Raw genomic sequence first — 15,173 nt, 5'->3', positions numbered from 1 at the left:
CTGAAAAAATCAATCACCAAATAAACGGTATAGTAGGTGTGGCTACGTATTCAGTGTGCCATTCACAAAAGAATATATAGAATCGAGAGAGAGAAATCTGTTAGAGGTTTAGTGGCTGGCAAAAGAGGGGTTCTCAATGGTTCGTGAAGTTACTTAAAAACCGAATTGTTTTAAGAAATGAAAAAATGGGGTATAATCCCTATAATTATTATTATTATTTATTTCTTAGCAGACGGCCTTATCCAGGGCGACTTACAATTAAAACAAGATATCACATTATTTTTACATACAATGACATTATTTTTACATACAATGACCCATTTATACAGTTGGGTTTTTACTGGAGCAATCTAGGTAAAGTACATTGCTCAAGGGTACAGCAGTAGTGTACCCCTCCGGGGAATTGAACCCTCTGGTCAAGAGTCCAGAGCCCTAACCACTACTCCACACTAAAGTGAAGGATGCTCAGCTTTTCATTCGACTTGAAATTACTTTTCTTAAATGTCTTCGTTGAAATCAATGAAGAGTTCTATTTGAATATAATGAACCGGTCACTGCAGTACTAACCTGTAATACAGAGAATGCGCCTCCACAAACACTTACCTTTACCCTTCTATGCTGTATTTCCTCAGTCAGAGGAAGGGAACAAGACAGTGGATCTTTATCTGGAGCTACTAAAAGTGTGTGTAATTGCAAGCATGGTGCCCCTCCATGTACCCTTTCTTGAGGTCTCATACTTATATTACGTATTTCAAGTAGTTACCATGCCTTTTTTCGCTTTACCAATGGTACACTACAGTGAACTTTTATAAGGGCTGAGAGGACAGAGCCTTTTACCTCTTTCCAGAACACAAACACATTACTTTAGGAGTCTAACAGTCTCAGACCTTGATCCACATCACCAGTGACGATGAAGTTGCAGCTGGATGACTCCTGAGCCCTTCCAGTATCTGCACTCACATTTGTCCCCTGCTATTACTGCACCTTCATTTTCACACAGCTAGGTAGGACTGACTGGGAAAAGGGTACAGTGGTGGCCTGGGGAGTAGGGAGTGAGGTGGTGAATTCCTCAGGGCAGGCTGAATTTTATTGGGATACCCATGACAGGCCTCCTCTTCTGTAATATATTTTATTAGGATCTCTAATGACCTGCTTGAAGGACAGAACAGGGCCCGCTAACACCATGCTAGGGTTGAGCTGTGACGTAGAAGGAAGAGTGCCTGCTGCTAAGCCATTGGCACCACTTTCTGTCTGATTTTAATGTAGGTTCCCAATCCATCTTCAACTGAGGCCCACCAGCCTTGCTTAGCTTCTGTTATGTGATGACAGCAGTCCCCACAGTGATAGTGCCTGCAGACTCAGTGTTCTGTCATACACATACTTTGTCAATGAGATGCTACAGTGCATTGAAAAAGCGCAGCTGATATTTCTTACAGGGAGACAAAACATGTTTTATTTGACACAATAACTTTATTAAGTCTTGAATGTACAAAAGAAGCAACAGCAATAGAGTGCATTTATAAAGTAAAAGTCAACATTTTTGTTCATTCCAGTTTACACATACACAGAACTCTGTGCTGATGGCACATTGCTTACAGTATTACAGTAGTAGACTCACATGGCTCATACCAGCCAATACATTCTTAAAGAAAGTGGTCCCAGCAAACTGCGTTTAAGAAAGGAGGGGCAATACTTACTGTACAAAATGAACTGCTGCCAGGCATACAGTATTACAACATTTTGAAGAGTATGATATTTACTGAAGTTAAACTCTACATACATTCAAACAAGGCCAAATATTGATCACTGTTTCACTGAAGGGAGGGACAGCTTTTGTTTTTCACATACACTAACAAGTAGTGGGACATCCTGTGACTAATACTATGGCAATATTTGTTTTTTGAAGTGTGGTGTGTAACATAGGCAGCCACAGAGTAAAAACAAAGAATAAAAAACCCGCAGCTTGGTACTTACACAGTTCAAATGCTGTGCCCGTTGTTCTTACAATAGCATTTGTTTTACTGGTCTGATATTATGTAGTGCTTTGAGGACTTAATTACATCTTTAAAATGTCATCAATAGAAGCATCAGAGTAAAAAAGGAGTTGAACCCTTGAATATGATGACAGCTTAGCAAGCCTGGGTGAGTCTGACCCTGTAGATGTACTAAAGGACCCTCACAATCGGTATGGTCTAGTAACAGATTGGTGTCACCTATACTGCGGAGCTCTTTACAGAAATGTTTTTAGTGTCTTTTTGACTTAAAAAAATATAGATTTCCCATACCTATTTTTTCATTTATTTACATTTTCCTTACCACTAGCGTTTGCCTTTTACCAGCTTTCAAATTCTCTTCTAGTTTTCTACATGTAAATCTACAGACACCCATTAATCAAACAATTATCTACAGTAGTGTATCCCCTCTTTTTTCTGTTTGTTTTTATCATTATTTTTGCATCATTATAATCCTAGTAAGTTTTTTTTTTTTTTTAATGGCCTATACAAACCTTAAAGATTCAAGGCTTTAAGGTCCTTTCATATGCTATTCTGATTATCAGAATAAATCCAGTGTTCAATTTCTCCATTTTATGCTGTAACAATTGTAAATCGTTCAGTCTGAAGCACACCTGTAATGGTATTTAATCATACCACAAGCCTATTCTTTTGTATCAAATTAAGATACAAGCGCTTCTACAATTGGATTACAAGTGGATAAATGAATGTAAAGTATCACATACAGTAAGTACATAAAGATGTAAATACTGGTGCCTCCACAATAGCATTAAGCATTTTAAGGATTTTTTGTATTAGAGAAACTCATTCGCCACCCTTTTTTCCCCACAAAAAAAGCTAAAAAAGCAAAATAAATATCTGAATTTTTCTGCAGAGATATATTTTTTACATTTTTTTATAGCATCTTCTATGTGAAAATCACAACTGAGAAACAGTTGTTTGCAACGCAACAGTTCCAACAAAAGGAAGCTGCTCTCCACCGTGAAACCAGCATTTGAAATGATGTTGCTGTCTAATTAAACAATATTGATATTCTCCTGCATCAAATACTTCGTGGATTTGACTATAATATTAAACTTTCAGCTTTTGAAAACTGTCTGGCCATCAAATGGATTATTTTATCTCATTAACACGTTATTTCAGGATTTGATAATTCACAAACTGGGTTCATTCACGGTTAGGGCATGTCAGCAGTAAATTGTCACGTTCCCTAATAAGGGCCCTTCTTTAATTTACTGTTTTCAATATTTCACGATTCTCCGATATGTCTCAGACAGCAAAATAAAAAGGGAGCACTGTACTGTACTGTTTTCAAAATACCAACCCAAAAGAAATAAAGCTGTCAAATCTATTAAAATCCAGCTATTTAGAAGATGAGGATGTGCATAATGAGAGCTTGATTTAATAAAGGTTAAGAATCCACTTAAGAATTAATAAGTGTCTGGAATAAAAAAAAAAAGCAAATACAAAGCATACACATACACATGGTTATGTATTTTAATTGTATGCTTCTCCAGTGCTGGTGAAGCAGGTTTAAATCTTTTATCATACCACAGCCAGCAACTGGCATCCTTGTAACTGAATACTGAGCAAACTGAAGCAGTCAAACCAATAGTGAAGCAGTCAGATGTTTTGCTCAATAGCTTGCCAGGCAGTGTCACCTGAAAATAGTGTTACTTTGTTTTTCAAACTGCAAACGGATACATTAATGCATCCTCTCCTGTGTTACTCTCTCCAAAGTGCACCATTTTTTTAAAATCCTTTATCCTTGAATCAATGTTCTTTCCAGTGCTTACTGCTGGCCACATTCATTTGGTTGGTCTGTCTGTGTTCCATTCATCTCCTGCATTTGATCAATTTTCAGTTGAACTTCAACCTATTGAAAGAAAAATAAACATTTTTAACAATACAAAACAAACCGCGATAGTAATTGACCAGTTGTACAATGATCACAGTAACAGAAAGACAGACAACGAAAAAGCTAAACAGAGTAAAATGGAAATAATAATAATAATAATAGAGTTTGAGAAAGAAGTTAAGCAATGCAGTGAGAAGGGTCACATACAACTTTTCACAAACAGAGAAGGATGGGAGGGAGCTTGGGCCAATCAAAACAGGATAGGGTTGCCATGGGTACTGTAATTTGTTATAACATACGGACGGAATAGAACGGCATTCCTAAGGGTGGGGCAACTGTATCAGTTTAGCAAAAACAGGTGTCTGTCCAACAAAGCAGTTCTTTGGACAGAGCAATAACACTGGAGAAAAATGAAGTTCCATGATGTTCCAAAATGAAGACTGGGTCCTTCCTGGAACAATACCAGAACATACAGTTGGAATGGGTAAGTAGAAACTATCATAGGCCAAATCAAAGTTGACTTGAGATCAGTGTATTTATGATTTTAAATTGAATTAGGCAAGAAGAAGAACGTACCAGAGAAAAAAAAAACACTCAAATCCTGTTGCCACAATGCACTGAACAAATAGTGGTGCAAGTTAGGAGCATGTAGGACAAGCCAGAGAAGCCTGAGACCCAAGAGAAAGACAGCAAAGGAAGAGAAATGAGCCTACACACAGAACCTACATTCTCATCACAAACACACATAGTAATAGCACCCCACTTGAGCCCCCAGTTTTCAATGTACAGCATTGTGAACCTGAATCAAAGAAAAAAAGTGAAAATAAAACCTGAAAAAGGTCAAGAGCAAAACATAAAGCGACTTGTGAGAAGGCAGTAACATTTTTTAGAACTATATTTCAAATATTATGTAATACAGTAGTCCGTCGTGTATCTGACTCAGTAAGGGTGGATATGTAAAAAGTCGATAAATTAATCATCTTTAAAATACCATTATACACCGCTGTAATTACTATATTCACACAATTATTGTTTTGAGATGCAGCTTTTATTAGGGAGCTCCTCTAAATCCCTTGTTTAGAAAGATACAGGGTATTAATGCTTGTGACAGGGTAGCCGTCTGCCGTGTGGGTGCGTGCATTCGCTGCTGAGCATTGAACAGCGCACGTGACACTACCAGCAATGGTAGCGCACGGAGCACATACAACACAGTGCACAAAAACTTTGGTGGGATGTACAATCTCTGAACTAATCTTCTCTGTCCAATAATAAACAAGCTTTGCTGAAGAGCTTGATCATGGCAGATAAACGTTTAGGGCGGATATATGACGGATTTCAGTAATAATAATAATAATACATATTGTTTTTATCGCCATTATGGTTAGTTTATTATTTTTGTGACATCACCTTTTTTATGTCACTGATATCTGAGGTCTCGGATCAGCATTGAATTACAAGACCAGCTTCAGGCAAATTGCAATGTGTCCATTAGGGGGGGCTCATATGCCATCAAATTGAAAACAGAAAACAAGGTGATTTTTGCCCCGAAAGGTTATGAAAATAGCATTATTACTAAGTATAAGTACTTAGAAAACATTTTTGCTTATATAAAGACCTGAAGACTTGTTACTATTTAGATTCCACTCCTCAGTCTCTCTTTGCCAGAAACTAACATGACATTACACACATACAGCAAGTCTCAGCTAAGTCCAAGATAATGGAATACTCCATAGGCAGTGACTAAGAGGCAAATGAATCACAGTGATGCTGAGACAGAAACATCCAGCTGTACAAAAGACTACATCTAACATATATATTTTCATAGATATGTTAGATGTAGGGAGCATTGAAAATAAGAAGCCATGTGACAAGCCAAGGTATGTAAACACACTGCACTGCCAAGGAATGATGACAGGCCTGTCCACGCTCCCAAACACTGAAGGACGCAGAAAACTGAGGTCTTAGCTGTTATTATTGTCAGCTGTCCCACACATGATTGCTCCAGTTTGCTTTTTAATATACCCACCAATTGGCAGGCAGTGTAAGCAAGTCTAAGTCTGTTGACCAGCGAGGGTATTTGAACAGCTTAAATGGAAATTTCCATATGATGATACACACCCAAGAACAAGCTATACTAACACTGTCATGCTTGGAACAAAGCTTCTAGAAAAGATTTCAGAGCAGAAGTGTCAAACCTTTTTGACTACAAATGCCATTCTAATGTAATTAACCAGAGAAAAGTAACAGCATTACAGCCCAGTATGAAAGTGCTGACTATTAGGGATTGCTCCGGGGCTGTCTCAGTAATTGAAACTGTAAATATTACTTGATACATTTTAAATTATTCAGTTTTCAGATATTGTGTCTATAAAGTAAATACATTGTAATACAGTACCTCATAATCACAAAATCCCAGACAGCACTAATGTTATCAAAACATTCGGTCACACGCTTTACTTGGTATAATATATTATTAGTGGTGATTATTGTTTGTTGAACTGTAACACTCCTATGTTTATACTAGAACATAAGTGGTTATTAAGTGAAGGCAGGACTGTAATCCCAATAACACTCCCTAAAATAAAGATGCTGCAAGAACGTCACAGTACTATTCTGTTCAGATCTGCTTTTTAAACGCACTTCTACTGGTATTATTAAACACATGTGTTTCAATACTTATGACCTACTAAAGCTTAAACAATTAGAAATGCTTTACAATACCTGGTAGCAGTAATGTGCTTTGTAGCTGACCCATTTCTTCACATCGCTTTTCTCTCCAACAGACAGGGAGCGCACAGTGGCTTTGGAGGCTGAGGCCGCAGGCATGTCGAACTCCACGTCCAGGTGTCGTGCAAACATCGAGTGCACCTCCCGGTCCGAGCCCAGCTCCAGATGAAAGAAGAAACTGTGAGGGTGGCCTGAAGCTACCAAGAGCAAACACAGCCTACAGTCAGGGCAGGTTTAGGCAAGGGAATTCAGGTAAGGCCTAAGGATTATTAGTGTTCTGTTTTCTAAAGAATACCCATTGGATAGCAATTTGAGCTTAATCAGACAAATAACATTGTGTAATAAAAGATCCTACTTGCTAAGGTACTGACCAAGGCTTTAAAAAAACAATATTACCTCTCATTAACAACTTTCTTGCAAGTATAATTTTTTTCACACTTTATTTTCACTTTGAATCAAGTAAGGAGACCTTTCATTTTACAGGTGGGGAAATGAATGTAGGTTTAATTTTATAGACAGACAATTAAGCTTTATTATGTCAGACATGCTGAAAACAGGCAAACTCTCTCAGGCAAACAGACAAAGCCTAGGATACCAAAACAAGCTTGGATGACAATGGAACTGATTCCAAGCAACCCTTCTGAAACAAACATGCACAGCAAACAAAACTTTTAATGACTGATAAATGATCAAAAATCTTATTCGATGTTGTTGTTCAACAAGCAGGATGAGAGAGTGGTCTTCAGTGGTGCGATGAATCACGAGATGCCTAGAAAGTTCGCCATTTAGAGAAAAAAGAAAAAGCTTCTCGTCACTCTTTGTTAAGTGAGGTGGAAATGATTGGGTCCGAAAGGACTTGCAAGCCTGTGATTTTTGTGAGCTAATGCATGATGACAGCAAAGCTTTGTGTGATGAATTAATAGGGAGAGAGGAAACCCTGCTGCTGCATTATTTAAAGCTCTTAAGGGCTAACTATTAACTGAAATACACCAGAAACACCAAATACATAGGGCCTTAGCAAATTCACATATATAAAGATGCAGTTCTATTGACAGGTGTATCAGTTACTGGTGGAGTTTTGTATCCATTAGCAACTAATCTTCTGTAGTTTTTCTAGTTCTCTCTAATATCTGACATATCTTACAAAAGCCATCCTCAATATAACACAGCCAATAACCAATATTATAGTCCGCAAGGGAAATGGAAGAATACAATGCTAGCATGAATACAAAATGAATTTAAAATGAAGGATATGCTTTATGTATAGGAGGCCAGTGTATGGATAAAATAGTTTCAATACTTGCCTGGAATCACATCAACATATATTATAAAGCAACCAATTACAGGATCTGTCAATGTTACTAATAGTTTAATTATAAAGTGAAAGAAAATCATTCCTTTGAAATATCTGTCTGGATTAAAAATATGTTTGCATAAAGCATCATTTCTGTAAATGGGTTGTAAAGAAGCACTTGAGCATCTCCTGACAGTAAATATTTCACAGCTGTAATGTGGACCCACATATCACCCACTCATCAAAGCCACAGTTCTTTGGAATTTGGGGTTTTATCTGATTATACAAAAGCATCAGGGGGCAAATGTCGCTTCACAACACTAAAGCAAACTCGTACAAATGGAGGCTTTGCACTGGTGCAAACACAAAAAATATATATTTAAGGCATATTTCTGATTGACTTATTTCCCCCCCCCCCCCCCCCCCCCCCAAGTACAGTGACATTTAACACTGGCTTGCAACATTTTACCCATTTCCATTCACTTTAAACAGTCAGAAGTTTAAGATTTACAGTAGTTTTTTGGCTCTCGTGCCAAGCATTCAAGTCTACACAATCTTACGTGTTTAGCTGACTGGATTAATACAGTAACAAGTACATGCCTTCAATATAAAGTGGACAGTGGGGAAAAATGTAAAGAGTAACCTTTACATACAGCATTGCTTAAAAAACAGTCATTCTGAAACTGGTTAATACAACATGTCTAAATAAACCGAAACCAATAGCTAGCTATCATGAAGACTTTCAGCCCACGGGACATGCGAGTACACACTAATTATTTATTTAAAAGACACTATTTTAATAAGCAAGTGTAAAAATGGCTCCAAAATGATTAACCTAGGGCAAACAAAAACAATAATACACCTCACCTGAAACACTGCACAGCAAGGATACGATTAACAAGAACTGGAAGTGTGGTAGGTGCTTGACTTGTTTATGTGAGATCAACTTTCAGTCTAAACTATTTTTTAGTAGGGAACCTTCCATCTGTACTAAGTGGCAGGAAACAGTATCAGACCATAAACACATGTTGATGTTACACTTCATTAGCATTAAACATCCATAACATAACACACATAATAATTAAGAAAGCATTAACACATACAAATAAAATAACACAAATAAAAAAAGTTCCTACCTGAGTTTTTATCAGGAAGTCTGTTTATCCTCCATACCACCGCCTTAAAAGCATGCTCGTATTTGGCAGTTCCCAAAGTTACTCTCATTACAGGCTCTGTCCCAGAGACGCTGGAGGAACCAAAACTTGCCCCTTTATTCATTTTGGCTTTCAAAGACTTCTCTCCTGTGACACTCTCCCGCCGGAAATTCTTTATCAGAGTTTGCCCGACAGGGTAGCGGATCATCACGTTTTCACAGGGAACCAAAGTCAGTGGATCCCGGTTGGATGAAAACCCTGATGACGTCACTAACCAAGACTGTAGTTCCACCTCGGCTCCCTTGACAGTAGCTATGGTCCTGAGAGTAAAGGGCAGGGTTTTTTCTGCAAAAGCTGTCCTGAAGCGCATCAACTCAAACCTATGTGCGCTCGGGGGAACAAACGCAATAGATCTTGTATTTGCAAATTCCTTTTCATCCACATATTTGTTAAACTGGCAGTCTCTGAGTTTAATCCATCTTGTTGTGCTGTTTGGAATGATGTCATGTCTAGAAACAACTTCATTTCCCTTGATTTGGACATCATTAAAACCTATCCTGCATACTGGTGTCCCTGAAACAAAAGCCAAAACGCTGACATGAGTCACCACTGACTGGCGTAAGATCCGGTTATCCCCTTTGGCCACCACACCACAAAACTCATCCCTAACTTCTATGGATATCTCGTCCTCCAAGTAATTCGAAGGACGCAAATATGTGTCCACATCCAGTGGCAGACTCATCAAAGTATTTTGAACCGCTGATATAAAACTCAAAAAATCTTCGTAATTTTTTGTTCCAAGTTTAACAATTTGTTCAATTATGGGTGTGTGAACTACCGCTACCTTTGGCTGATATTTCTTTTTTTCCTTGTAAGTTACATGGTCTATCCGTATTGTGTGAATTTTCCCATTTTCATCAAAGGTTTGTAGCTTGGGCTCTGATAACCCGTGGTTGGCATTCAACTGAAGCGTCTTAAAAGGTTTTGCCATTCCTTTTTCATAATAAAGTTGTAAGCAACCGGCCTCTGTCAGTTTCACATGAATCACTCCCCAGTGCCTGGATGACATCATGCTCTTCTTTTCAGGTATCCTTAGCATCATTGGCCAACCATCTTTAGGCTCCAAGTGGGACGGCACAAAAGGTGGTTCATCAAGTTCATCCGAATCTATGGGTTCATCAGGCATGGTAGGATTATCTGCTTCATCTGCAATTTGCATCTGCTTCAATTGCTCTAAGGTTTGATTTTGAGGAACATTATTGAACATGTCCTCGTGGATGCTGGTATCAAAAACAGGAGAGAAAAGCAGGACGGAGTCTCTTTTGACATCGACTCCTTCAGTGAGAAAGGGAGAGCTGAATGAATACACCTGAGGACTCCCTGATCCATTGCTCTCTGACGTATCAACAAGCGGGGGCTCCTGCTTATCAAAGTAGGCACTGAAAGGGTTAATGGGTGATGGCTGAACATCCAAAAGTTTGCTGTCCAAAAATGGATTTATCTTACTGCATGGTGTTCTGGTATTTGCTGGAGGACTGTCGGGAGTGAAAACGTAATTGGTCTTTTCCGGAGTCAAATCAAACAAGTTCCTTGTCAACTCTGTCTTTAGCGAATGTCCTTCAGAGATCATCAAGTTACTGTTGGAGTCTTGAGCGGGAGCATAGTTGAAGTTGTCAACCTTTAAAGGTTTTGGAGAAGGAAGAAAGCAGGAGTCCTCATCGTCATCGAAGGTGACCCAGCTTGCAAAGCGGGTCTTTTTTCTGTCTGACTGTCCATTCATTTGTTTTTCAGTTTGAAGCCAGTTAGCTGCATCCATGTCTATATCTTCATCTTCTTGAAAGACAGAAGAATCTATAAAATAAAAGAGATGGTAGAAGTTAACTGAGTTAACCGGTCCAGCATATAAAAATAGTCCAATATGCCTATATTTCACTTTTAACTAAAAATTTTTTCCAGTTGGTTAACTTTTGAATGAACTGTGGTTGTGAATCTGTCGCCAGTTGCTACTATGTCCTTTATAATGACAGAGTAAAAATGGAAAAAAAAACAACAACAAAGACAGCAGATTTTCTCCTCTTACTTGGAAGCCTTGTTGGGTGGGGCAGTGAGACCACATGGGATAACTGATCTATCACCAAAATACAGCTATTGTACAAACACGGCAGCATGCAAAACGTCTTCACTGTACTGCACAGCCCACTCCCTTTAAAACAGCAATAATTACAGTATCGACTAACAGTTGAGCCATTCAATATAAAAAGGGCACGCAATAATTAACCCTGTAATGCCCATTTTTGTATCGTATATGATACAATGCTTAGCCACCCCTCTATATTATAATAATCCTCATAAACGAGGATTTCTATATACAGTACATTATGTGCTGCCAGACAGAAACAAAAAAAAGTAGTTACATAAATAAAGTACATGTAGCTTTTCTCATTTAAAAAAATGCTTGGGCACTACAGGGTTAATCTATTTAGCAAACACCAGACAGTCAATTACTGTGCACCAAGGTGACAACAAAAAAGTCCCCCTTTCGCACTTAAGTTTATATGACCAATAGGCACATCACACAGATCACAGCTTTATCACGTTACCTAGTATGGTTTCTGCACAATTTATAGAACTTGTAAAAGCTCAATATGAGATATTCCAAAAATCGACCACCTCTTTTTAATAACTTTTAATCCATACTTCAATCACAACAGACCTTGGTTTCTATCCTTAAAATGTCAACTAATACTCTAATATTTACAGTGCAAATAATAAATGAGATTTCTGCTATGTCTTCCCCACATTGCGACTCAACATAATGTGGTGTAGAAGGTACTGGTAACTTCAGTTGTCTCTGATATAGCTTTTAAACATGCAGAGTACAATAACCTAAAATAAGCTGTCACCTTATCTTCCCAGGCACTTTTAAGCAGACAGCAACAATTGTTTAGCATCAGGGTGACCGGTTTGTGATTGTACTGGATGTGCTCCAGCTCTAAAATGAACCACTGTTCAAAAATGTTAGTTACAGCCTATGGCAACTCTATGGAAAGACTGTGGCTAAACTGTTTCTAGTCTGCAATTTCTATCTATAAATAAACCTTTTAAAAAGCACTGTAATACAGGAGAGGGAAAGGATAGAATGCTCTTTCCCCAACCATGAAAAGCTCAGAAGAGCTGAACACACTCCTTATTTTAAGTGTTTGCTACATATGTTCTAGCACATCGTGATTTATGAAACAATAAAGTGTGTATTTGCTCCGGAAGCTTGAAAAGGATCAGAGACTGACCACCTCTCACATTTGCAATGCAGCAAGTTTGTCTATACATTTCCTGTCTAGATATTTTCGACTGGATGGGTAACCAGGGAAATCACAGGTCACTGTGCTAACAAGTGTCCTATACAAGTTTAATCACAACTGAATAAGTTCTTCTCAAGATGGGACATATGGACCGACTAATAATGGATACAGTACTAGTAAAATCAATACTTTATTGCTGTAGCCATTTTCTTTAAAAATCAATTTTGTTTATTACTTGATTAAACTTCAGAGCGGTCCCACTTTAAGATATGTGTACGACTAAGAACAATTACAAGACTTAACCCCAACTTTCATCCCACTTAGTGTCACTTCCAATCTCCGGTGTTCCCTAATGCAGGTACCATTTACAAATATGAAAGAATCATGCCTTACTTCTGGGTTTGCTCTAGCTTTTGCTAGCCTCAGAGCTTTGCAGCTGCCTCATATTCACACTCAGATGGAAGGAGAGGCTGGCAGGGAAGAAAATCCCCATGACAGTGAACTGCCAGTTCTTTCTACCACACACTAAAGCACAGCAACTCAGTCCCCTAGAAACGTAAATACTGAGTAACTGTGTGGATACTACTCACATCGCCTGTAATAAACTGGTTATTTTCAGACCCTCCGGTTAAGAGAAACTGATCTGGCATGTGGTGCCATGCTATTCAAAAGGTAATGCTATTCTCTTTCATTTTAAAACATGATCGCTCCTGCCTCTGCCTAAGTTCAATACCAAAGCTCCCTTGGGACTAATTAAAACAGTGAAATTATTCTGTTTAATTCAAGTTTCCTGTGTTCTACTTTTACAATATAATTCTCCTTATTACCTAAACTGCCACACTGAAAAGGATAAAACCAATATATATGCTAAAAGTATACTGCAAACATGAAAATGGCTAGGTGTGTATGTATGTACATATCATGGGAGATAATCTATGGAACTCATATACAGTATAAAGCACCACCTGCTCGATGTTAATGTCTTCCTGGTGCCTGGTACGCCTTTTTTTAACCAATACTATCCTACAATCCTTTGAACTTTTCAGAAGCTATTCCTTCTCTGACACTTTGTAAAATCCAATATTTAATTTCTGTCATAAGTTTTCAGTTTAAAATGTAATGCTTCTAGCATCACACGCTGACACTCAAGAAGAGCAAACTTGTGTAAGTGCCTGATGGCTGCCACTAACATGCAGCAGTGAGGCCTCATCATGACAACAACTTGACATTCAGTTTTATACTCAGCCACTGTGGAAAACAAGGCAGCATTTATCTACTGGCCACAGAGTTGTTTTCATTAAACACAGGTAACCAAGCAGAGGTGACCTTTCATAACACTTCACAAATCACAGGAAACGACATGATCAGTATTGCATGTCTCTTGGGAAGTCATTGTTATTTGTTCTAGAAACTTTAAATGTTACTGTATATCTGAGCCAGTCAAATACACCTTCCCAGCAGCGCATACTGTATGTAATCAGTATTAGCAACGAAATACACTTCAAGATCGGTTAAACAAGAGGCTGCCCTCAAGTGGTTAATAAAAAGCCTACCCTTTCTAAAAGTGTTCCTAGGCTTTTCCTATGGTTATACTTTGCATTTACCATTGATTACTGTGATTTGATTTGCTATATTTTTATTATGCTTTACCATATCTCTCTGGGTTGTACAATCCTTACCTATGCTTGACCATTGAGATTCAAGTTTTGTAACTCAATGTAAATACTAGTTGTGTCTCCACCTCTGTGAGATACATTTACAGTAAATATACTGCTTTGTTCATACAGAGATTTCAAGTGGAACTGTTTATTGCCTTTTTTGATGTGTATAAAGCAGTAACACATGTGATGCTGTTGTCTACACTTAACTCATGTTAATGCATTTTACTATGGGAGTTACCCATATTGTAACAACTCGAGATTTTCAGAAATATATAGTTAACTGACCAGGTGTAGTTCTGTACAGACATGTCTACTGAGTATCTCATTTTTATAGCCGGGTGTAGGCGAGTGCTTTGTCTTAAACATGTTCATTCCAATTAATGGCAAAAACACCATAAAGACAGCTTAACCTGTTGCTCAGCGACAGTATTATCCAGTTCAACTTTACATTTCTTTGCCAAGGTCACACAGTATATCCCTAGTACTACATTAAATGCACAGAATAGGCTTTATTCAGCACAGCTTCACCCAGTGTATACTTCAGCCATGTGAACGCCATTTCATTCTAACAGATGAAGCTGACAGCTCAGAATGTAACAATCACCATTCTGAATTAAGATGCCTTCTGCTGTCTGTTTAAAATGTAATACAGTTTTTAAAGGAAGGCTTTCCTACTCTAAATCCTAATACTTTGTATCCACCTGCTATTTCAGTGAGGCTCTTTCTACCAGGAATTGTAGAGTTAATATGTACACATTTCTACATTCATTCCACTCCTACAGATTCCCACAATCCCTCTATTTACAAACTGAAGAGCTGCTCAGACCAGAATGAGACCTCTTCCTTTTTAAACAGTATTATAAATCACAGTTTATACAAAAAAAGCAGATTTACGATTAGGTTCAATACTCAAAACTCAATAGCATTGAGTACTGAAACTGTTTTTTAAACAGCAGAACTCCAAGATGTAAATCCTAAGAAAAACTGAATTGGTGTATATATTTACTTGGAGCTTGAATAGAGCATTTCAAACAGTAAATAATACATACTTGTGTTCAATCTACAGTTCTGTAAATGGAAGCCGTTATTAACATGCAACACAAAGGACAAGAAGATTACTAAACTAAAAAAGAGAAAAATATGGACAGCATTAATCAGAGAAGAAATT

General features: G+C 37.9%; 1 protein-coding gene across 2 annotated transcripts in view; it reads right to left on the bottom strand.

Annotated features, from left to right (window-relative positions):
• Positions 1-1,450: 1,450 nt before the first annotated feature.
• The window catches only part of LOC117422266 (stonin-2-like), a 32,063-nt gene continuing 18,340 nt past the window's right edge, over positions 1,451-15,173 (bottom strand). For both annotated transcript variants that reach the window (XM_058987743.1, XM_058987744.1), the window contains exons 5-7: positions 9,028-10,896; positions 6,592-6,794; positions 1,451-3,888 (exon numbers count right to left, since the gene is read on the bottom strand). In XM_058987743.1, the coding sequence (XP_058843726.1) occupies positions 3,805-3,888; positions 6,592-6,794; positions 9,028-10,896 (2,156 nt within the window). In that variant the 3' untranslated portion in view covers positions 1,451-3,804. The remainder of the gene's footprint in view (positions 3,889-6,591; positions 6,795-9,027; positions 10,897-15,173) is intronic.

Source organism: Acipenser ruthenus, chromosome 15 (assembly GCF_902713425.1).
Source record: "Acipenser ruthenus chromosome 15, fAciRut3.2 maternal haplotype, whole genome shotgun sequence".
NCBI classification, from domain to species: Eukaryota; Metazoa; Chordata; class Actinopteri; order Acipenseriformes; family Acipenseridae; genus Acipenser; species Acipenser ruthenus.
Note: the sequence above shows the minus strand (reverse complement) of the source record. Positions and strands in the feature narration are given on the sequence as shown.